Genomic DNA, 23,483 nt, shown 5'->3' with positions numbered 1-23,483 from the left:
GTTCCCCCCCACCCCCTCGCATCCATGCTACGCTCTCTCCCATGTCCCAGCCTGGCCCGCCCTCTTCTCCCCCCCCCCCCCCCCCCCCCCCTTCGCATCCATGCATCCTTTTTTTTTTTTTTATTCTTTTTAACTTTACCTCCGTGGCGGTTCGTGCAGCGAAGCGTCAGGGAAGGAGGCGGCGCTCCCGACGTCTAGCTTTCCCTTCGCTGTGTTCCGCCTTGTTTTGAAGGCGGAACACAGCGAAGGGAAGGCTAGACGTCGGGAGCGCCGCCTCCTTCCCTGACGTTTCGCTTCCGGATTTGTTTGTTTTGTCGCGAGGGCGGGGCAGAGACGGCAGGCTGAACCCTTCAGCCTCAGCCTGGGAGTGACGTCAGATGGCTTCAAGGCTTCAGACTTCAAGGCTTCAGGCTTCCGGCTTCAAGTTTCCGGCTTCACAGAACTCAGGCTTCCGGCTTCAAGTTTCCGGCTTCACAGAACGTTGGCTTCAGAACGTTCACGGTGCGTTTTATTATATTAGATGTGGGTAAATACACACATTTTTACATGAACTGCATATAGGCATTCCTGGGAGCATAGTTTTGGTAGAGCAGGGCCAGAGTTGGGGTTTGTGATCATACTTCTTAAGATATACTTGGACAAGCATATTTTTTGCATATGCCTTAAAACAGGAATAAATTGAAAATGAGAGCATCTCTGCACTACTGGCCTCAAGTAGTTCTTGAGGCCTGTTTTATAAAGATGCATAGGTGCCTATGTTTCCCTTATAAAATACCACAACAAGAGCATACTTCTTCTAGTTGCCTAAAAGTTTTTTATTTCAATTTTAATAAATGTGATGGACCATCGTACTGGAGGCATAGCTACTTTGCTTGTATTATTCACTTAATAGGCTCACAAAATATAATCATCAATCCATGCAATTTCTATTTTCTGTAGTATTTCTTCCAACTGAGGAAGTGATGTCATGACTGCCCCTTGTGTTCTCCCTGGCTGATGAAATTTCCCCCCAATCCCCGCTTGTGGTTCGACTTTTCTCCCGCTCCCCTTCACACTCTACCTCCTTCTTCTGTTTTTATTTCTCCAGTGTTGCGGTACATGACAAGCTTGACTTCCTGGGAATCCTAGTTAAATATTTCTTTTCATATTTCAATTTCTAATATGTGATCTGTATTTGGTGAGGGTCTATTTGTGCATAGGTGCTAGTACTAGACAAAATATGAATTACCTCTCCCTGGTCTCAGTGAAGGGGCTTGCTAAAATTTGGGGCTGTTAAGACCCACTGGATCCACAGAGCTGGCTCATATATGGCTGTGTTAAGATGCAGTTTCTACTTTGCATGTAGTTTGTATAGAGAGCTATAGCAGTGTCACTTATTCTGTTATACCAGTATATTTGTAGTGCTGCCTATTCATAGATGGGTTTTTGCTCTTTGAATTGGAGGAGTTAGTGCTACTGTTGTATGGTAGGTCTGCTACATGTATGTTCAGTTAGGATTTTTTTTTTCAGGTTTTGAATTTCACAGTGTGCCTGGTAGTGGAGAGATTTATGATGCTGCTACTCAGATGACAGGTGGTCCAAGCTGAAAGCTGCTATAAATATGGCAACAGATCTTTATGCAAGGAAAGTAAACATAAACAAGAGAAACAGGAAACCTATTTGGTTCTCCAAACAAGTGAATGAAAAAATAAGGGCAGAGGAGGGTGTGTTCAAGAAATATAGAAGAACTCAACATGAGGAAAAGATTAACGGATTTAACTCAAAGAAGCAAAGAGGGAAATATGGTTAGCGAAAGCACAGGTGGAAGAAAAAAATGTCTAAAGATGTATAGAGAGGTTAGAAGACCATCAGGTATATTGGGGAAAAGGAAAAGACTAGGAATGGCATTGTAAGACTGAAAGATGCTGAGAACAGCTATGTGTAGAGTGATAAGCAAAAAGCAAATGGGCTAACCAAATACTTTTCCTAGGTGTTAATGGAAGAAAATCCTAAAGGACCACTGTTGGCTGCTGAGGGTATATCTGGAAGTGGAGTGGAGTGGATATTGCACCGTTCACGATAGAAAGCGTTTATAAACAACTTGAAAATCTGAAAGAAGACGAAGCTATAGGGCCAGATGGGATACATCCCAAAATACTGAGGGAGCTCAGAGAAATCCTGGCAGGACTTCTTAAGGATTTATTTAATAAATCTTTAGAGAGAGAACAGATTCCTCAGGATTGGAGACGAGCATATGTGGTCCCTCTTCACAAAAGCATGGACAGAGAAGATGTGGGAAACTAGAGGCTGGTAAGCCTCAAATCTGTGGCAGGAAAAATAATAGAGTCACTGCTGAAGGAAAGATAGCTAACTTTCTAGAATCCCAACAGGTTGCAGGATCTGAGTCAGCATGCCTTTAACCAAGGAAAATCCTACCAAACGAATCTGATTGACTTCTTTTTACCAAAAAATGGATAAGGGACATGCGCTAGATGCAATCTACTTGGATTTTAGGAAAACCTTTGTTACAAATCTTCACTGAAGACTTGTGAATGAGCTGAGAGGGCTGAACTTAGGACCCAAAGTGGTGGACTGGATTGGAAACTGGTTGACAATCAGGTTACAGAGATTGGTGATAAATGGAATTTTGCTCAGAGGAAAGGAAGGTGAGTACTGGAGTGTCTCGGGTCGGTAATGAGGCAGATTCTGTTTTAATATACAGTGCACTCCATTTAAGTGCACGTTGGATAAGCACATGCTCTGCTTAATTGCATGCCGTATTTCGGTCCCATTTTTGGCGCCATCAATTTCTATGGGGACAAACTTTGGTTTAGCGCACCACTGATAATTGCAAGATTTGTTTATGTGCATGGTTTAAGACTGCTCCTCTGCAGGGAAGACTCCTCATAAGCGCGTGCATGGAATATGGAAGCCGATTGGTGTGTGACAAACAACGAGATTTCAAATTTACCGCCCCTTTAACTGCCACAAGCAGAATAAGTGAAAGAATGTTAGAGTGTACACTGGGGTCGTCGTGGCAAAACTGTAAGACTTTAACACTGGCTGAACGAATAGAAGTTTTTAAAAAATTAGAAAACAAAGTAAAGCATCTATTGCTAAAGAATATGGTGTCAATCCCAGTCAAATTTTACGTGTCTTGAAGCAGAAAGACCAGCTTCTGGAAGACTGGCAAAACAATACAAATCCACAACGGAAACAAAAACGGGCAGGAAAAGCTGAGGAGGTAGAAGATGCTCTTCTTCGGTGGTTTTCTCGAGTCAGGAGCAGACAGTTTCCTGTCAGTGGTCCACTGCTTATGGAGAAAGCTGATCAGTTAGCTGAAAGTCTTGGACTAACTGAATTCAAAGCCACTGTTGGATGGTTGGAAAGATGGAAGGAGAGGAACAACATAAAATTCAAGAAACAGCATGGTGAGAAACAAGACGCTGATGACTTTGGTGCTGAATATTGGGTTGTTTCAGTTCTTCCTACCATCTTGAACGAGTTTGCACCTCGTGACATTTTCAATGCTGACGAAAACTGTCTCTACTGGCGAGCGATTCCTGATGGAACATTTGCATTCAAACATACTGAAACTACTGGAGGTAAAACGTCGAAGGACCGACTGACGATCCTCCTTTGCTACAATATGGATGGGAGTGAGAAGTTGGAACCCCTCGTCATTGGAAAGAGCAAACAGCCCCGTTGCTTCAAGAAAGTTAAGCGACTTCCTGTGTTATACAAGGCTAACGCAAATTCATGGATGACTGGGGAAATTTGGAAGCAGTGGCTAAATGTGAGCACAAATGTGAGCACAAAAGCGTCAGAGTTTGTTGCTTTATGATGATTGTGCTGCACACAGGGATGATGTCAGACTGTCTAACGTCAAGGTGGTCTTCCTGCCACCAAACACTACCTCTCTGATCCAACCTATGGATCCAGGGCATAATAGCCAATTTCAAACAACATTATCGGGCTCTTGTGCTATGTCGTCTGATGAGCGTTATGGATGACCAGACTGGCAAGGATAAAAGTGTGGTTGAACTGTTGGATTCCCTACATATGCAGAAAGAAGCGGGCAAGCTTTGATAAGGATGTGGAGAGGGACGAAACAGATGCAGCTGTTGCAAACACATCAGATGAACAGATTATTGACATCTCAGCCGGTGTTACTGAAGAGGAGTTTCATCGCTACGTAGCTGTTGATTACGATCGATAAACAGCTGACAACAGCACTGATGTGGAGATATGCGCCTACACGCAGGCAACAACGGCTGGTGATGAAACAGAGGATGAAATGAGCAGCGAGGCACATGCTGACGAAATTCAACAACCTCCTCCTGTCACTTTTGCAAGAGTGCTGGAGAGTCTCAACATCGTGCGGGCCTATCTGGAGGCCACTGGATGTCAGTGCTATGACAGTTTTTACCATCTGGCAGACGGTCTATGGAACTCACAGACCCAATAGTGTACAGAGGACTATAACTGATTACTTCAAGTAAGCCTAACATCAGTTAACAGAGACTGTATACCGTACGTATAATAATAAACAGTACTGTATATGTTTATCAGATGTCAAGCTTCTTTGGGTCACAACGGTTAAGTGCACGCTCCGGTTAACTGCATGCATTTCTTTGGTCCCAGACCCTTGCACTTAAGCGGATTGCACTGTATTTGTAAGAGAGATTGCTGAAGTTTAGACAGAAAAGTTTGCCTTTTTGTGGATGACACAAAGATAGTCAATAGAGTGGATACCCTGAAGGAAGTAGAGACCATGAGAAGAGGTCTCCAAAAATTAGAAGAATGCTCAAAAGGTCTGATAAATTTAATGGGAAGAAGTGCAGAAATCCAGAGGACATGTACGAGATAGAAGGCAAGAGATTGATGAGCACAACTCAGGAGAGGGACCTTGTGGTAATGGTGTCTGAGGATCTCAAGGTGACGAAACAATGTGACAAGGTGGTGGCCAATACCAGAAGGATGCTAGGCTGCATAGAGAGTGATATAACCAGCAGAAGAAAGGAGGTGTTGATGCCCCTGTACAAGTCGTTGGTGAGGCCCCACTTGAAATATTGTGTTCAGTTTTGGAGGCCATATCTTGCTAAGGACAATAAAAAAAAGACTTGAAGCAGTTCGGAGAAAAGCAACAAAAATGTTATGGGGTTTGTGCCACAAGACATTTGAGGAGAGACTTGATGACCTGAAGATGTGTATCCTGGAGAAAAGGAGAAACATGGGTAATGATACAGTCATTCAAATATTTGAAAGGTACTGATATACAAACCTTTTGTAGAAACAAGAAGGCAGTAGAACTGGAGGACATGAATGGCAACTCCAGTAATTGGGAAGCAAAGCCAGCGCTGGGCAGACTTCTGTAGTCTGTGTGCCCTGGTCAAGGCTGGACAGATTTGGATGGGCTGGAGTGGAGCTTCGATGACAGCTTCAGTAGTTGGGGAACAAGGTTAGTGCTGGGCAGACTTGTATGGTTTGTGCGCTGAAAATGGCAAGGACAAATCAAGATCTAGTATGCATATGTAGTGTCACATCATACCTTATGCTTTGAGCATATCTTGGGCAGACTGGATGGATTTCACAGGTCTTTTTCTGCAGTCATCTACTATGTTCCTATGACATAAGTATCGGAGTATTTTTTGTATGGAGAAATGTCCTAGTTCTGATCTGTACCTGCTGTTGGTGGAGGTTAGGTTTTTGTGGATGCAGAGCATGTTAACATTTGATACATAAAAGCAGCTATACTATGCCAGACCAAAGGTCCTTGAAGCATTTGTTATATTTACTTTATTAGTACTATTTCATATTGTATTTTTCACGTTTATATCTATCAATGTTTTTTTTATTTATTGTTTTAACATTGGCCAATATGGAATTTTTGTTTTTAGTATTTGTTAGGAAAAAGCTGTGTGTAGTAATTTGTTTTCTTGCACAAATTATCATTAAGGGCCCTGTTTACTAAGTCATGCTGTAGGTGCACAAACGTTTTAGCGTGCGTTAAAAATTAGCATGCACTAATGCTAGTGACACCCATAGGAATATAATGGGTGTCTCTATTAGCACGCACTAAACAATTATCGTGCCTACAGTGCAGGGGTGTAGCCACGGGTGGGCCTGGGTGGGCACAGGCCCACCCAGGAATGGTGCACCCCAGCCACCCATGATCCCTTCCCTCCACTCCCACCTTGTCGTCCCATAGATCCAAGAAGGATGGCAAGAAAATGGATGACAGCATAGTGATTACAGAGGGTAGAAATATGGTCATGGAGAATAGATTAAAGATGGAAGGAAATGGAAGCCTGGGGAAGGAGTGAGATGGGGAATAAGAGAGCTAGTGGGTGAAAGAAGAAGATAGAAATTTGATAGGTAGCTGAAAAGTAAAAAGGAGGAGAAAGAGGGTGAAATTTGAGTTGACAGAGGCAGAAAAGAAAAAAATGAGAGGACAGAACTAAAAAGGAATGACCATTATATCAGAGGTAGTTGTAGTGTGGGAATAGACAGCAGAGAGAAGACAAATGTACAGCAGTCGCTTGAAGGAGAATTAGTAGATGACAGACAGGAAATTGGAACCAACATAATGGAAAAATAAAACATCCAGACAACAAAGGTAGAAAAAAGCATTTTATTTTGAATGTTTTAAATGGAATATATTAGCTTTCGGAAATGTGCATAGCAATTGTCTTTGCATTGTGTTCAATAGAAAGGAAATGCATTTCTGTTGTTATTTCTCCAGTGTTGTAGTATATGTTAAGTTTAACTTCTTGGGGTTCTCAATTCAATTTTTGTGTAAATATTTTAATTTCTAATTTGTGATCCCTTGGTCTGTATTTGGTGAAGGTCTGTCGGTGTGATTAGTATTGGCAGGTGGGGAAATTGGAGGGGAGGCAGGGAGGAGAGGGGATCAGAGAAAGTGCCCTCCTTTATTTTCTGACCTGGGCCATAGCATGTCTAACACTGGCCCTGACCCTTGCTTTATAACTGGTGGGAACCCCAAGCATCCCCAGCTGGGAACCTCCTCCGAGGGCAGCCAGAATTCCCTTCTGCCAGACTCTCCAGTCAGTGACAGCATCCTTGAGCCACCGACTACTAAGTTCGCATGTGGTGCTGGCATTAGTGGCTTAGGGACATTGCTGCTGCCTGCCGAGCTTGGTGGAGGGGAGTTCTGGCTGCATTCGGAGAAAGTCTTCAACTAACAGAGCTTGAGGATCCTCATTAGCTAAAGTATTTATATTTTGAGGTGGAGGTATGGCAGGGCAGAGATAATTTTGTGCTCACCCACTTTAGGCTCAGGCCCACCTAAAATTGGCTGTCTGGCTACGCCACTGCTACAGTGCGGCTTAGTAAACAGGGCCCTATTATTCAGCTTTTGCCCAGGATTTATGCTTTTACTTTAAATGCCTACATATTTGCAGAGATAGAGTTTCATTTATATATCACAGAAACATTTTTAATATTATGAAATTCTCCTCTGCCCCCACCTAGCTGGCAAAACTTTCTAAGGAGAATACTACTATCAAATGTGTAAATGTTGAGAACAGTTAGTCCAAAATATTCTTTATAATGTAAATTTGTACCACTGTTGGTGATAAATTCTTTAAAATAAGTTTTTAGTAAATATATGAATTGTCCAAATATCTATATTAATAAATCCCACCTTGAACGTTCTGAAGCTCACTCCAAGGCAGAGAAGCACAAAAATCCTGTAGTCTTCATAGGCTAGGACCAGTCACCCTCACTCATAGACCCGCCCTCAGCCACGCCCCATCTATATAAATAAATCCCACCTTGAACGTTCTGAAGCTCCCTCCAACTGTGGCAGTGAAGTCCTGAACTGCTGTAGTCCTCCTGGCTATTCGGACTACTCACCACCGCCCTCAGCCACGCCCCATCTGCGACCTACGCCACGCCCCAACTGGACATAAAAAGCACCATGAACGTTCTGAACCACACTTTGAGGCTTCAAAAGTTCGTATGTTCGAAGCTCTGTAACCACTTTTAACCACAGTCCATCTGTGCGCCGCCATGATCTGAATCTGCCCCGCCCTGACCTATCAGAGTACATCTCTGCCCTGCCCTGACCTATCAGAGAAGGGAGGAGCGTCACAGCTGCACCGCTCTGACCTATCAAAGGGAACTGAAACAGGAAAAGGGAGGAGCATCACACCAATGAGGGACCTATCAGGGAAGTCAAATAGAAGAAGGGAGGAGCGTCAGAGGCGAAGGGGTCACTCGGGAGGAGCGTCACTCGCTTTGCTGTGCACATGTGCTGGAGGAGTTCTGCACCCGTTTCTCCTCCCTCTGTTTTCTCCGGTGGCCTTGGCAGCTGAATGTAGAACTAACGAGGGCAGGAACTTTTGCTTCGCATCTGGCAAAGTAAGTCAGCTTCTGCTGTGCACCCTCCCCTCCTGTCCTTTCAAGCAGCGAATACGAGAGAATACGAGCTGGGACTGAACAGGCAGCACAAAACTCCTTTTTGTTTTGTTTTGTTTAACAAGGGCAGGAGCTTTTGCTTCGCATCTGGCAAAGTAAGTCAGCTTCTGCTGTGCACCCTCCCCTCCTGTCCTTTCAAGCAGCGAATACGAGAGAATACGAGCTGGGACTGAACAGGCAGCACAAAACTCCTTTTTGTTTTGTTTTGTTTAACAAGGGCAAGAGCTTTTGCTTCACATCTGGCAAAGTAAGTCAGCTTCTGCTGTGCACCCTCCCCTCCTGTCCTTTCAAGCAGCGAATACGAGAGAATACGAGCTGGGACTGAACAGGCAGCACAAAACTCCTTTTTCTTTTCTTTTGTTTACACTTGCACAGCTGATAGCTGGTCGCTGCCTGCCGTGCCCCTCTTCCTTTTTACAAACATTATGCCACTTTTCCTCTTTTTCCCTCTTTTCTTTCTCTACAAACATGACAAGGGGGTTGGAACAGGAGGTCCTGCACAGCTCTCTCCACTGTTGCCACAGGCTAAGCAACAGTTCAGGCACAAGGAGGGGAGGATGAGGGCCAGAACAGGTACACAGACCACAGATGGAGGCGGAGGAGGGGGTCCTGACAGCACAGGTGAAGGGGGGAGGGGCGACCCACAGTCCTGAGAGAAGGGCTGTAGGGAGACCTGAAAGGAGGGGGGGAGACTGACCAGACAAGGAGATGAGGGGTCCTGCGACAACACAGTGGCAGATGCAGACGGAGGGGGGTCCTTCCAGCCAACATAGGGAGGGGGGGATGTATCTCCGTCACACACACTATCTCTCACACACACTCTCTCTCTCTCTCTCACACACTGACTGTCTCTCTCACTCTCTAACACTGTCTACAACACACGCTATGTCTCACACTCGATCACATTCACTCTCTATGTGTCACACAGTCACTGTCAAACACTCTATCACTCTCATACACTCTCGCTCTCGCTCACATACCCACTCAAACACACTGTCAATCTCACACACACACTCTCTAACAGACACACTTGCAGCCACACACATTCAATCTGTCTCTCTCACAAAGTCACTCTCACACACACACTCTCTCAAACATACACACTCCGAGGAAAACCTTGCTAGCGCCCGTTTCATTTGTGTCGGAAACGGGCCTTATTTACTAGTCTGTACATAAAACGCTACCTCAACATTCTGAAGACAACCTGCTGAAGCCATCTGCAAAATCCCTAAACAGTTCGTAAGTTCATGGTGGTGAAGCCATCCAACTCACCATATCTCTCTGCCCCGCCCTCGAGGGCGGAACACAGAGAGTAAAGGGATCCATAAAGGCACCCCTACCAACTGGCAACCCCCTCCAACAAGTGACCCAGGCAGGGGGAGTGTTTCCGTACTCCTCCCCCTGCCTAGGAATCGCTACAGACTGCTGGCAAACTCCCCAACCACACGACCACAAGAGCCACCTGCAACCCCCCCCCCCCCCACACACACAAACACAGAAACACACACACGCAAACACACACACACACGCAAAAACACACACAAACACACACCCACACGCAAATGCAAACACACACACAAATGCACACACACACGCAAACGCACACACGCAAACGCACACACGCAAACACACACACACGCAAATGCAAACGCACACACAAACGCACACACAGAACACACACGCACACATGCAAACACAGAAACACACACAAACAGAAACACACAAACACAGAAACACACAGAAACACAAACACAGAAACACACACAGAAACAAACACACACACACGCAAACACAGACACACGCAAACACACACGCAAATGCACACGCAAACACAGAAACACACACACACAAACACAGAAACACAAACACACAGAAACACAAACACACAGAAACACGCACACACACACAAACACACACTCACAAACAGCCTTGACGGTGCACCTCTAAGTGCCCCCCGCCGCATCGCCACAACAACCCTTGCAACGGGGCATCAGAAAGCCCCTACCCCCTTCCCTCCTCGCCGCATCACCCAACCCCTCCCCCGCCGCTTCACCAAGCCCCTCCCCCCCACATCGACTGCCTCGCCACCCACGACCGCTAATACAAACTCTGTCCGGCGGCTGCTGCTGCTTCTATTCAGCAGCCGCCGGACAGAGTTTGTATTAGCGGTCGTGGGTGGCGAGGCGGTCGATGTGGGGGGGAGGGGCTTGGTGAAGTGGCGGGGGAGGGGTTGGGTGATGCAGCAGCAGCCCGTACATAAAGAAAACAAACAAACAAAAAAACAACCTCCTAAAACGCACCTCCGTGGAGAACCATCTCACATTGGCTGACGTCTCTGCAGCCGCTCCTCCTCTCCCCTCAACGTCAGTGCCCCTGCCGGAAGACCGCGGAGAAACGCCGAGATGTCAGAGGGGAGAGGAGGAGCGCATGCTGAGACTTCAGCCAATGTGAGATGGTTCTCCACGGAGGTGCGTTTTAGGAGGATTTTTTTGTTGTTGTTTTCTTTATGTACGGGCTGCTGCTGCTGAATAGCAGAAGCAGCAGCCGCCGGACACAATTTGTATTAGCGGTTGCGGGTGGCAAGGGGGTTGATGAGGGGGGAGGGGCTTGATGTGCCACGGTGGGAGGGTCGGGTGATACGCGAAGGGGGGGACAAGGGGCTTTCTTTGGGTGTTGCGCCGGCTGGGGGGGGAAGGGGGGGTCTCGCTGGACATGGGTGGCTGGAAGGAAGCAGGGGGAGGGGGCTCCACACACCACATGGGTGCCTGCAAGGGGGACAGGGGATACAGGACGGACACTGCAGGGCGGGCAGGGGTACAGAAGGGTTGGTGGTCATCAGGGGGGACAGGTGGGTCGATGGACATAGCTGGCCACAGGGGAGGAACAGGGAAAAAGGAGAGGAGTGTCCTCAGACATGGGTGGCTGCACAGGAGAGGAGGGTCGCTGGACATGGGTAGCTGCAGGGGGGGCAGGGGGACAGAAGGGTCGCTGGACATGGCTGGCTGCAGGGGGGACAGGGGAGAGAGGAGGGACGCTGCACATGTGTGCCTGCAGGGAGACAGGAGGGATGCTGAGGGGGGGGGGGGCCTGAGACCACATGGGTGGCTGCAGGGGGAGCAGGGGAGACAGGAAGGACACAGCAGGGGGACAGGAGGGTTGATGGGCATGGGTGGCTGCAGGGGGATGCTGGACATGGGTGGCTGCAGGGGGAACATGGGGAGAGGAGGGTCGCTGCACATGCCTGGCTGCAAGGGGGCAGGGGAGAGGGAGGAGGTTCCTCACACCACACACGCAGTCACTCATTCTTTGTCTGCCACATACACTCTCACTCACTGTCTTTGTCCCTCTCTCTTTTACACAGTGTCACACAGAAACACAAACACTGTCTCTCAAACACTCTCTCTCTCGCACAAACACATACACTCTGTCTCTCTCTCTCTCTCTCTCTCTCTCTCTCTCTCACACATTCTCTGTCTGACACACACGCTCCATCTCTCACACACGCTCTTTCTGAAACATACACTCCAAGGAAAACCTTGCTAGCGCCCGTTTCATTTCTAACAGAAACGGGCCTTTTTTACTAGTATTTACATAACAGATTCCTTTTTATCCATAAATGAAGTATTGTGTGTGTGGGTATAAGTTCACTTCTTCCCTGGTAATCAGGCTCTTCAAAATAGAGTAATATCTAAACCAGTTAACATCTTGTGAAGATTATTTTTCTACAGACCAATTTCTACCATCTTACTGCTATCACCCTTCAGTCTTCTTGGCTATCCCCAAAAGCAGAAGACTGGAAGATGATACTAGTAAGATGACGGAAGCTGGTCTAGAGAAAAATCATCTTCACAAGAAGTTAAGTGGTTTGAATTTTGGATACTCATATTTTGAAGAAACTGATTTTTGGATTGAACACAAAAGGAGTGATCACACTTATAGACTGATGATGATATTTTGTGCCTTCCCACCTGATTCTACAGCGTGGGACCAGCAATCTAGCGTTATTCACAGAGCAGTAAGGTTGGGTTTCTAATTTCTCCTCAGAGCATCAAACTTTGCCTTTTTGGTGCCTTCCCTTTTCGGGATGATTTTTCTGTTAATTTTTAGTAAATAGTCATTGACTATCTTCAGCTCTGCCCCTGCCCCCCAACATAATGTCACCCGGGGCATCAAGTTCATTAAAGAGAAGCCATCGCCAGAGCAACTGACTGCCCGTACAAAGTGACTGGGTTAAGAACTATTTGAGTAGAAGGCGACAGACATTAGTAGTAAATGGAGCTCACTCTGAGGAAAGGGCTGTTACCAGTGGTGTGCTACAAGGGTACAGTTCTTGGGCCAGTTTTTTCTAACATTCTTTCCCTGTTCCTCTCAACCTTCTCACGTTCCGCCTTCACTAGCCCAATTTCTTAAACATGATCCCATGACGTTCCAGCCTTTATTCTCCTATTTGCTGGCTAGTTTCCTTGACCTGACCCTTGATGAAGCTGCTGAATGTTGGAATTCTTCCCTTTCTCCCCTATTTCTCACTTTGAAAGCATTGTTGCCCCATAGTACTACTAAAAAAAAACAGCCTCTATGAAAAGGTCCCCATGGTTCCACCACTGCCTTTTGTTACTGATGCACCAGCTACGAAGAGCAGAGCACTTCTGGCGGAAGTACTCAAATGACATTTCAGCAATTTGTAAATACCATTCTTTGGCAAACCATTACAATAGTACAGTGAAAAGCGCCAAGAAGAATTATTATACTGGAGCCATTAGTAATTCATCTAACTCTTCAAAGACCCTCTTCCGTGTTGTTTCCAATCTTACTCACTACAAGACTGTACTTTATACCCAGGGTAAATTCCTTGGCTCTTTTCTTTCAGGGTAAAATTTAGACCCTTTTGTAGGAACTTCCCCCTTGTTCTAGTAACCCTGTGTTTTCCCCATCACCCAGTCCATCGGCTCCTTTTGTACCCATGCTTGCCAGTTCTTGGAATAGAGAACATCATTAAGCACATTTGTCTTACAGTATTATTGTTGGATCCATTTCCATCTGGCTTCAGTTCCAGCATCATGGTCTTTCACCAGTTCTCCTTCATATAATTACTTGCAGTCTTACAACTGGAACTGTACCCTGATGTTGGATGCACGCCATTGTTAAACTAGCACTTAAAAATCCGTCTTTAGACCAATCAAGTCCTTCAAATTACCACTTAATTTCTAATCTTTATATAGCTTCGAAAATCACAGAAAAAGTTGTGTTTGACCAACTATTACATCACTTTAGACCAATCAAGTCCTTCAAATTACCACCCAATTTCTAATCTTTGTATAGCTTCAAAAATCACAGAAAAAGTTGTTTTTGACCAACTTGTAAAACACACGGACCAGCAAAGGATCTTACACCCCAGACAAACCGGATTCAGAGCCCACCACAGTGCAGAGGCCACCATTACAGTCTTACACAGCGAACTCCACTCTATTCTGGGTTGCAGACGAATTGCACTTCTCATTTTTGTTGACCTTTCTGCAGGATTTGACCTTGTAGACCATTCCATGCTCGTATCCTATTTTAAATCTATCGGCTTAAACAAATCCACTCTTAGCTGGTTCCACCTTTTTCTGTTATTGTTTCTACCCCATCTGGATTGTCTACTGATATCTCTTTCAGTTCTGGAGTACACCAGGGATCAGTTCTCGCCCCACTCTTATTTAGCATTGTCATTAGTCCCCTTGCATCTCTGTTGCAGGACCACAATATCCATTTTTTCATCCATGCCAATGATATATTACTGATCTACCCCACTTCTCCTCTAAACTTGAACTTACTCCCACTCCAAGCTGCATTAAAGACTCTATCTCTTTGGTTATCGTCCCATAGACTTGTCCTAAACCCTTCCAAAACTATTATTTGTTGGATCTCTGACCTCTCTTCCAAACCCACAGTACCCCTCTTTTACCTACTGCTCCGGTTAACTCCTTTAGGTATCTTGGAGTTTATCATTAGACTCTGAGATCACATTCAACCAACAGATCTCTATGGTTACGAAATCAGGATTTTTCTGGCTTAGGAGACTATGCTCAATTAGACAGTTTTTGGATTTTTCTTCATTGATCACTTTCATTCATTCATTCATTATATCCTGTCTGGACTACTGCAATGTGGTCTTTGCTAGTCTTCCTAAATGCCAACTCCGCCAACTTCAGACTGTACAAAATTCTGCTATTCATTTACTTTGTAGAGTGAAGCGATTTGACCCAATCACGCCTCTACTAGCAAAACTATACTGGCTTTCCCTGTCCTATCACATTCAATTCAAGATTTTACTGTTAGCCCGTAAGACCCTTCACTTTGATTACCTGTCCTCATTGATCATCCCATATACCCCTTCTTGTTCCCTTAGATCCCTGGACGCTAATCGGTTAGTGGTCCCCTCCCCCAAGAAAGCCCACTGTGAAAACTGCCGGTCATTCTGCATTCTTTTTCTTAGCCCCTTTACTTTGGAACAGCTTACCAGCAGATGTTAGATCGAAACTTTCATTGATTAAAATTAAACTCAAAACCCAGTTTTTCCAAGAGGCCTTTGGCTTTGCCCCTTATTTACTGGCTCTTGTGGGAAAAGCAGAGACCCTTTACCCCTACCTCTCCCTGCCATTTTTTAAATTTGAATATTGTACACTGCTTTGGCCTCGTGTGAGCATCATGTTTCAATAAATATAAACATAAGCAATATTGCTAAAGGATTGTCTGGTAAGGTTTACCTCTCTGCAGATGGTACCAAAATCTGCAATAGGAAAGACCATGTGTAGGCAACTCCGGTCCTCGAGAGCCACAGGCAGGTCAGGTTTTCAGGATATCCACAATGAATATGCAGGAGATAGATTTGCATACCATGGAGGCAGTGCTTGCAAATCTATCTCCTGCATATTCATTGTGGATATCCTGAAAACCTGACCTGCCTGCGGCTCTCGAGGACCGGAGTTGCCTACCCCTGGGATAGACATCCCTAATGGTGTGGATAACATGAGGAGGGACCTAGTTAAGCTTGAAGAGTGATTCACAATTTGGCAGCTAGTATTTAATGCTAAAAAATGCAGGGTTATGCATTTGGGCTACAAAAGTCCAAGGTAGCAGAACAGTTTAGGGGATAAAGTACTTTTATGCATGAATGAGGAGCAGGAATTGGGTTTGATCTGTATGTGATGATTTTAAGATAGCCAAACAGGTAGAAAAGTCAATGGCAAAAGCTGGAAAGGTGCTTGGGTTCATAGGGAGAGGAATGGCCAGCATGTGGAATGTTTATTTTATTTGACTCAATTCTCTCTTTAACATATAGCGCATCCCCCCCCCACCCTCCCCCCAATTTGATGCACTCTATCATTGCAATACAGTTTGTACCCTGCTAACACAGTGTCCCATTGATTGTCCTCTTTACACCAAGTCTCTGAGATGCCTATTATATCTAACTCATTATTTAGTGCTCTATATTCTAACTCTTAATTTTTAGGCTTCTAGCATTTGTATACAGGCACTTCAAATTGTGTTTTTTCCTTTGATCTACAAGCTGCTTAGAAGTTGAAGGAGATAATGTGCATCCTTTATCCTGCTCTCTCATTAAGCATACCTTGCTTACTTTCAGCATAAATGCACAGGAGGCAAGTCTCTTTCAGTTGAAAGAAAGCTCTAGAATGAGGGAGCATAGGATGAAGGTGAAAGGGGACAGAGTCAGGCATAACCTGAAGAAATATTTCTTCTCAGAAAGGGTGGTGAATGTGTGGAACGGCTTTCCGGTGGTGGAGATGAAGACTGTATCTACTACTACTACTACTACTTAACACTTCTAAAGCGCTACTAGGGTTACGCAGCGCTGTACAGTTTAACAAAGAAGTACAGTCCCTGCTCAGAGGAGCTTACAATCTAATGGACAAAATGTGCAGTCATTCAGATTGGGGCAGTCTAGATTTTCTGAATAGAGGTATAATGGTTAGGTGCCAAAGGCGACATTGAAGAGGTGGGCTTTGAGCAAGGATTTGAAGATGGGCAGGGAGGGGGCTTGGCGTATGGGCTCAGGAAGTTTATTCCAAGCATAGGGAGAGGCGAGGTAGAAAGGGCGGAATTCTTCAACAATGTGGGAAAGTACTTAGCTACTGAACTGCAAAAATATTCCACAAAGTTATATTCTACAATAGTAATGTTCATATTACTATTCAAACCGGTCTTCCTTGCTCTCCTCTTACTCAAACTGAGGGACCGTGACCCGTTGCCTGCTTCAGGGTTCAATGGTCAAAATTTATCAAGCTCTCTCGATAAATTTTGACCGTTGAACCCTGAAGCAGGCAAGGAACAAGGAAGACCGGTTTGAAGCTAAGTACTTTTTTATATTACTACTGTGGACTATAACTTTGTGGAATATTTTTGCAGTTCTGTAGCTAAGTACTTTCCCACATTGTTGAGGAATATAGTTCAAGTTTATCAGGAGGTTTTTTAATGCCATTTTTTCAAAGCCAATGATGAAGCAGCCCAGCTCTCGTTGCTTACTGCAACTTTGAGCTTCGTGAGGCTTTTTCCTCTTGTAGTAATTACTGGTTGAGTAAGTTAGACCATGAGAGAACTCTTGAAATCTATTTATACATATATACTAGTAAAAAAGGCCCATTTCTGACACAAATGAAACGGGCGCTAGCAAGGTTTTCCTCGGAGTGCGTATGTTTGAGAGTGTGTGTGTGAGAGAGAGTGAATGTGCGAGTGTGTGTGTGACAGAGAAAGTGAGACTGAGTGCGAGTGTGTGTGTGAGAATGAGAGTGTGTGCGACTGCGTATCTGAGACACAGTGAGAGAGAGAGAGAGTGTGTGTGAGACAGAGTGTGAGTGAGTATGTGTGCGATACACAGACTCTCGGTGAGCAGCCACCCATGTCCAGTGATCCTCCTCTCTCCCCTGCCCCCCTCCAGCCACCCATGTCCAGCAACTCTCCTCTATCCCCTGACCCCCCTCCAGCCACCCATGTCCAGCGACCCTCTTCTTTCCCCTGCCCCCCTCCAGCCACCCATGTCCAATGACTCTCCTCTCTCCCCTGCCCCCTCCAGCCACCCATGTCCAGCGACCCTCCTCTCCCCCTGCCCCCCCTCCAGCCACCCATGTCCAGCGACCCTCCTCTCTGCCCCCTCCAGCCACCCTCCTCTCTCCCCTGCCCCCCCTCCAGCCACCCATGTCCAGCGACTCTCCTCTCTCCCCGCCCCCCTCCAGCCACCCAGGTTGTCCAGCGAAGTCTTCGGGGCAGGCAGGAAAGATCCCCAGTCTTGCCTGCCTGCTGCCGGCGCTGACCCTCCCCCGTTGCCGGATCACTCTTCAAAATGGCTGCCGAGACTTCTGCTGAAGTCTTGGCGGCCATTTTGAAGAGCGATCCGGCAACGGGGGAGAATGCCCCGAAGAATACGCTGGACAACCTGGGTGGCTGGAGGGGGGGCAGGGTAGAGAGAAGTCACTGGACATGGGTGGCTGGAGGAGGGGGCAGGGGAGAGAAGAGGGTCACTGGACATGGGTGGCTGGAGGGGGCAGGGGGAGTGGAGGGTCGCTGGACATGGGTGGCTGGAGGGGCGGCAGGGGAGAGAGGAGAGTCACTGGACATAGGTGGCTAGAGGGGTGGCATGGGAGAGAGGAGGGTCGCTGGACATGGGTGACTGGAGGGGGGGCGGGGGAGGGGCGACCTCAGGGGGGTGGAGGGGGGAGCGGTGGCGACTTCAGGGGGGTGGAGGGGGGAGCGGCATGGGCAGGGTCTCGTGCTGCTATCATGCGGTTGGTCAGTGCTGCGTGTGACGTCAGCCTGATCTATGGAGCCTAGCAGACCAACTCCGAAGAAAGCCACGGACACAGGCAGCAAGACATTTTTTGGTTTAGTTCATTTTTTACTTCCTCTTAATTTGCCATGTGGGAATCATTAGTACTGCTTTGTAAAAGAAGCCCTATGTGCCTTCATTTTTCTCTGTTTCTTTTTATCTTCTTGTAAATGTAGAATAAAAGTCATTCATTGGTTGTTATGGTTCTAACTCACTCCTTCTCAAATAATGATCCTACATATTGCACTTATGCTTTCTTGAATTCTGTTACTATTTTTGCTTCCACCTCCTCTCCTGTGAAGAAATATTTTGTAATGCTGTTTCCAGGCTGAGCCTTATACCTGTAATGTATTTTAATATTTTTTATTGTATCTCCCTCTATTGTGTCTCCTTCTAAGATGAAAATATTTAGGGTCTCAGCCACATTTTACAGGGCTTTTGGTGTATATTTTGCAGCAGTTAGGTGCCTGCTGTGCTTCATAGTTCCCTGATTCCAAAGCAAAATACCATTTTTATCCAGTAAGAGAGATCCTCTTGTGGCAAATCAATTAGAATTTGAATTAATACAATTGGCGTTAGCCATCAGGCAAATGTTATAGAGGTGATAGTTTAACATGAGCGCTGCCTGCTTCAGTTGTTGGGAGCTTTAGGAGCTATATGAACATGCTACACTGTTATAGGTATTAAGAAACATTTTTCAGAATCACTTCCTTAGCAATATGCTATGTTGTGTCAAATTATTACTGCACAATAAAATATTGCAAGCAGAGGGCATGAACTGTTTTCTTTGATTTTTTTTTTTTTTGTTACGTTTGTACCCCGCGCTTTCCCACTCATGGCAGGCTCAATGCGGCTTACATATTGTATACAGATACTTATTTGTACCTGGAGCAATGGAGGGTTAAGTGACTTGCCCAGAGTCACAAGGAGCTGCCTGTGCCTGAAGTGGGAATCGAACTCAGTTCCCCAGGACCAAAGTCCACCATCCTAACCACTAGGCCACTCCTCCACTGATACATTTATTTTTTTTTTTAATTTAACTATTTGAATACAACTTTTCTTTTGTGTTGGAATTTTTAAACATTAAAAATTGTTCATCTAGCTCATTACACCTTATGTATGGTCTGCTTTCTCCCTGTGCTTTAGTGTATACATCAAATCATTGTGACTTTTTAACATGAAGTCTGCTCTCTTAGCATTAGTGATACCCCAGAGATAGGAGCTCATTTGAGATCTTGATTGTACAAGCATTGTTTCATTTCACTATCTTTGTCTTGTTACAATGTAGGGATGAATGGCAGAGGCGCACCACAGAAATCGTTGCTATTGATGCAATCCACTTTCGACGCTACCTTGATCAATTTGCACCAGAAAAAATTAGGAGAGAGCTCAACAAGGCTAGTAACTTATCTCTTAATCTATTTTGCCATCTTGATATGTAATTTATGTATAATTATGTTACAGCCAGAGACCCCTCCACTGGAATAGTGGTGGGCAGAGCCATAGAGCCTAGGCTGCTAAGAAGCACTGACCGGGCCAGAAAATCTGATGATGGCGTGAAACTGGGTACTTGCTGAAGCAGGGCCTAGCTGACAAGCCAAATCAGGATCTGGTGTAACATCCAAATACAGTTTTAAAGCCTAGGTGAAGGAATAAATGGCTGGAATAGCAAGGAGTTAGGTCAAGTAATTGAATTTAAAATGGAGTCCTTTTCATAAAATGGATACCTGTCCCTGCATTTGGAGTCAGAAAGTTAGAGAAAAGTTGTTTATCACAAAGGATGTTGCAGGTATTGAGAAATTGTAAGAAGGGGGGTTTTGGGCTTCCGATCTAGCTTTTGGTTAGCAACTGTAAGAAAAACAAGATTTGCATAATAAGATATACAGTTTTAATGAGTGAAAAGGGTATTTAAGAAATGTGAATCTGGATGGAGTTTGGAGAATTCCACAACTTTACCCAGAGGTGCAGAACAGGTCAGTTGTCCTGAAACTCTGACTGATGAGCGTGCCTGATTGATATATCACTTGGGTAAGAATAAATTCAATATTAACACTTACCTCCCTTGTCTGGATCTGTTTCTTGGCTACAAACCTATTTCTCCTAATACACCTACCCAGATACCTTATTCTTGATAATATCCACACAAGCAAGTATACTCCTACTCATTAAGACATCATGTGGGAGAGCAGATGCACAAAGATGCTCTAAGATGTCAGGAGTCAGAAAACAGAGGTCATGTTTAAGGGACTTAATCAAAGCCTTCTGGAACTCCCTCTTCACCCCCGTGGACAAAGGTTCAGGGGGGGGTCGAGAGAGGGGTTATTAAAAACATTTATTTACAGCAGTTCAAAAATTATTGAAACACATAAGTCAAAAATTAATTAATTTGTCACTTCACATATGTTTCAATAATTCTTGATATGTCACTGTGCTATGAGGAAGCCATCTTGGTAATTATCATGTCAGTTCATGTTCTTCATCTGTGATATTAAAGAGCTTGAACCTGGAGAATAGGGTGGCGTTCACTTACCACCTGAAAGAACAGAGATTAGACTATAGCATGTGTACAACTTGGATGCAGAAATTTGTTTTTCACATAGCAAAGCAACCAAACCTGTTAAATGACAAACAGTTGTTTAGATACTGCTTGTCAATCACCATTGCATATATTTGGTAGGACAAAGTACTTGTACAGGCACATCTTTGGGGTTGTGTTCCTTTACTTTGTACAGCTCATTTAGAAATAAATTTCTAGTTTGCTTAGCATCACTTTACCTGTGTATTACTGCTGAATAGGCCCATGTTTAGACATGCACCAGCAGAAAAATAAACCTGTAGTAAAAGCATACTACATACTGTTGAATTAGTTCCTGTAACATATGTTTTACTCTTTAGGAATTATGGCTTGATTTGTGCAATAATTTAAGTGAGACTATTTATAAGGAATTAGAAAACCTTCAAAGTTGTTAGTGGTGGCCCTTGGGACCTGGACCTTATCCTTAAAGTAGATGAATTGGGGAATAGGTAGGACCTGATTAGTTCTAGAAAGTACTGTAGTAGTGTAAAACTGTCCTCCCAAAGGGGAAAATAAATGAAAAAGTAGGTCCTTTTCAGTGTCTGAAAAAAAAAATTATACTATGAGGTCTGTAAATGTAAGTGGCTTACCCTTCTACTAGAATAATTTGATGGAATCATTCTTAGTTAAATAATTAGAAAGGCTATTTTATTTGATGCAATGTAGTTTACCAAGAACAAACCTAGTCAGTAAAAGCTCAGTAGCATCAGAAGGACTTGTAGGAGTCAAATTTAAAAGTGATCCTCAGAAATTCACTTACTAACCCAGGGTAGCCTGATTACATTGACTGGAAAGATTAAGTTGTAGAAATGAAATATGTGCAACTGAGAAAAGGAATATGAAAAGTCTTAACACAAAGATTATCTAGCCAGACTATGTATGCAAATGTATGCATAAAATATCGAGAGATTTTTTCCAGCATAATATATAACGGGATTGGGAGGTCACATGATGTTCTGAGCGGATAGGATGTGTTGCTGATCCTCTCTGGGATCTCGGCCCTCCCCCCTTCTCAGTGTAACACTGCAAGGAGTACAGCTATTTTCAAATAATTTTATACGCCTTGCCTACCTTACTATATGAACAACTTTGTGACTCGGGGCAACATAGTGAAGACTGGAAAATCTTCTAAAAAAAGCCACTGAGCAGTCACAAGGCAGCAGCAACTCTAACATGGTGCCTTCAGTGAGTACGGGGCCGACCATGTTCATTTCCCTGCAACTTACCCAACTAATGGAGGCCTTGGAATGCGCCCTGGAACCACGACTGGCTCAGCTGTCTGGTCAGCTTTCAAATGTAGAGGCATTACTTGCAAAAACTATGAGGCATACAGGAGACCTAGAGCAACGAGTATCCACACTGGAGGATAAAGAACCTGTGACATCAGCATTAATGGCAGTGCTCCAGAAACAAACACGCAAGCAAGCCGAAAAGATTGACAACTTAGAAAACAGATCCCAGAGGAACTCCCTCCGGATCATCGGTGTACCAGAATCAGTACCTGAACAGCTTTTACCAACACTACTGGAGCACTGGTGGATAACAGAATTTGCCTTATGAGATAATGCTGGGCCCTTTCTCTTTGGAAAGAGCACACAGAGTAGGATGGAGGCATGAAGGCGATCGGTGGCCATGTTCGGTGATAATAAAACTCCACAACTACGTGCATGAAGTAGAGATCCTGAGAGGATTTAGACAATAACGAAACACGCTGGTTTATGAAGGATCACCAGTAAAAATATTCCAAGATTACTTGGCCTCCCTGCTGGACCAAGAGAGGCAATTAACATCTATTCAGCACTACAAAAATCTCAGGTTCGCTTTAATCTCATTTACCCTGCACAACTCAAAGTATTCCATCGAGGATCATGGCAGACATATTCAACCCCGCAAGCAACCCAGGAGTGTTAGCACAAAACACAGACCTCCCAGCTAGCCAAGACATGACATTGCTAACTCTGGACAGGTTTGATGCTAAGCAATTGCAAGGCAAATTAATCAAACATTATGATACAATGGCATTCTGTAAACTGTTTTATGGACATAATAGTATTGTATAGTTTGTACAGTTCTCAACGGGATATTGAACTTGTAACTAGTGTACCTGAATTCATTGGGGGGGAGGAGAGACCCTACATCAGTTGTGCACCTCAACCCACTACATACAGATCTGGTGGGTAAGAATAGGAATACTGTGGGGTGTATTGGAGTTGGGTCTGGGGATGAGGTATTAGGGGAGAGATGAAGTTGTGGATTTAAGGGGATTCAGTAACCAAACGTATGTTTTAATGATAAAGGGATTCTTTCTGGTTAGTTTTTGTTTCACTTTGAATGATAAATGATGCTGGTGCCTGTCGTTTACATGGGATGCAATGCTTTACACCACTCTTAGGGGGCCTTTTCACTCTACTTATATTCCCTGACATTTGCTCCCGTAGGCTATCCGGGCGAGGCTGGGTGTCCAGGTACAATCGCACTATACATACTATCAGGTTGTTTGCACACCTGAAACCCTCCCCTCTGTAGTCCCCATTCTCTCTCTCTCTTTCTCTCTTCTGAATCCTCAACCCCACCTCCTCTGGTCCATGTTCTCTCTTTCCTTATACCTGCTCCTCTCAGCCCTCCAACTTTGCCTTTATCGCTGAAGGCATACTGCTCCTTTCAGGT

At 44.9% G+C, this 23,483-nt stretch overlaps 1 protein-coding gene across 3 annotated transcripts in view; it reads left to right on the top strand.

Annotated features, from left to right (window-relative positions):
- PARG (poly(ADP-ribose) glycohydrolase) overlaps positions 1–23,483 on the top strand; it is a 496,940-nt gene that overhangs the window by 397,546 nt on the left and 75,911 nt on the right. For all 3 annotated transcript variants that reach the window (XM_030203287.1, XM_030203289.1, XM_030203288.1), the window contains one exon: positions 19,530–19,638. In XM_030203287.1, the coding sequence (XP_030059147.1) occupies positions 19,530–19,638 (109 nt within the window). The remainder of the gene's footprint in view (positions 1–19,529; positions 19,639–23,483) is intronic.

The sequence above is a fragment of the Microcaecilia unicolor genome, chromosome 5 (assembly GCF_901765095.1).
Source record: "Microcaecilia unicolor chromosome 5, aMicUni1.1, whole genome shotgun sequence".
Lineage (NCBI taxonomy): Eukaryota > Metazoa > Chordata > Amphibia > Gymnophiona > Siphonopidae > Microcaecilia > Microcaecilia unicolor.
Note: the sequence above shows the minus strand (reverse complement) of the source record. Positions and strands in the feature narration are given on the sequence as shown.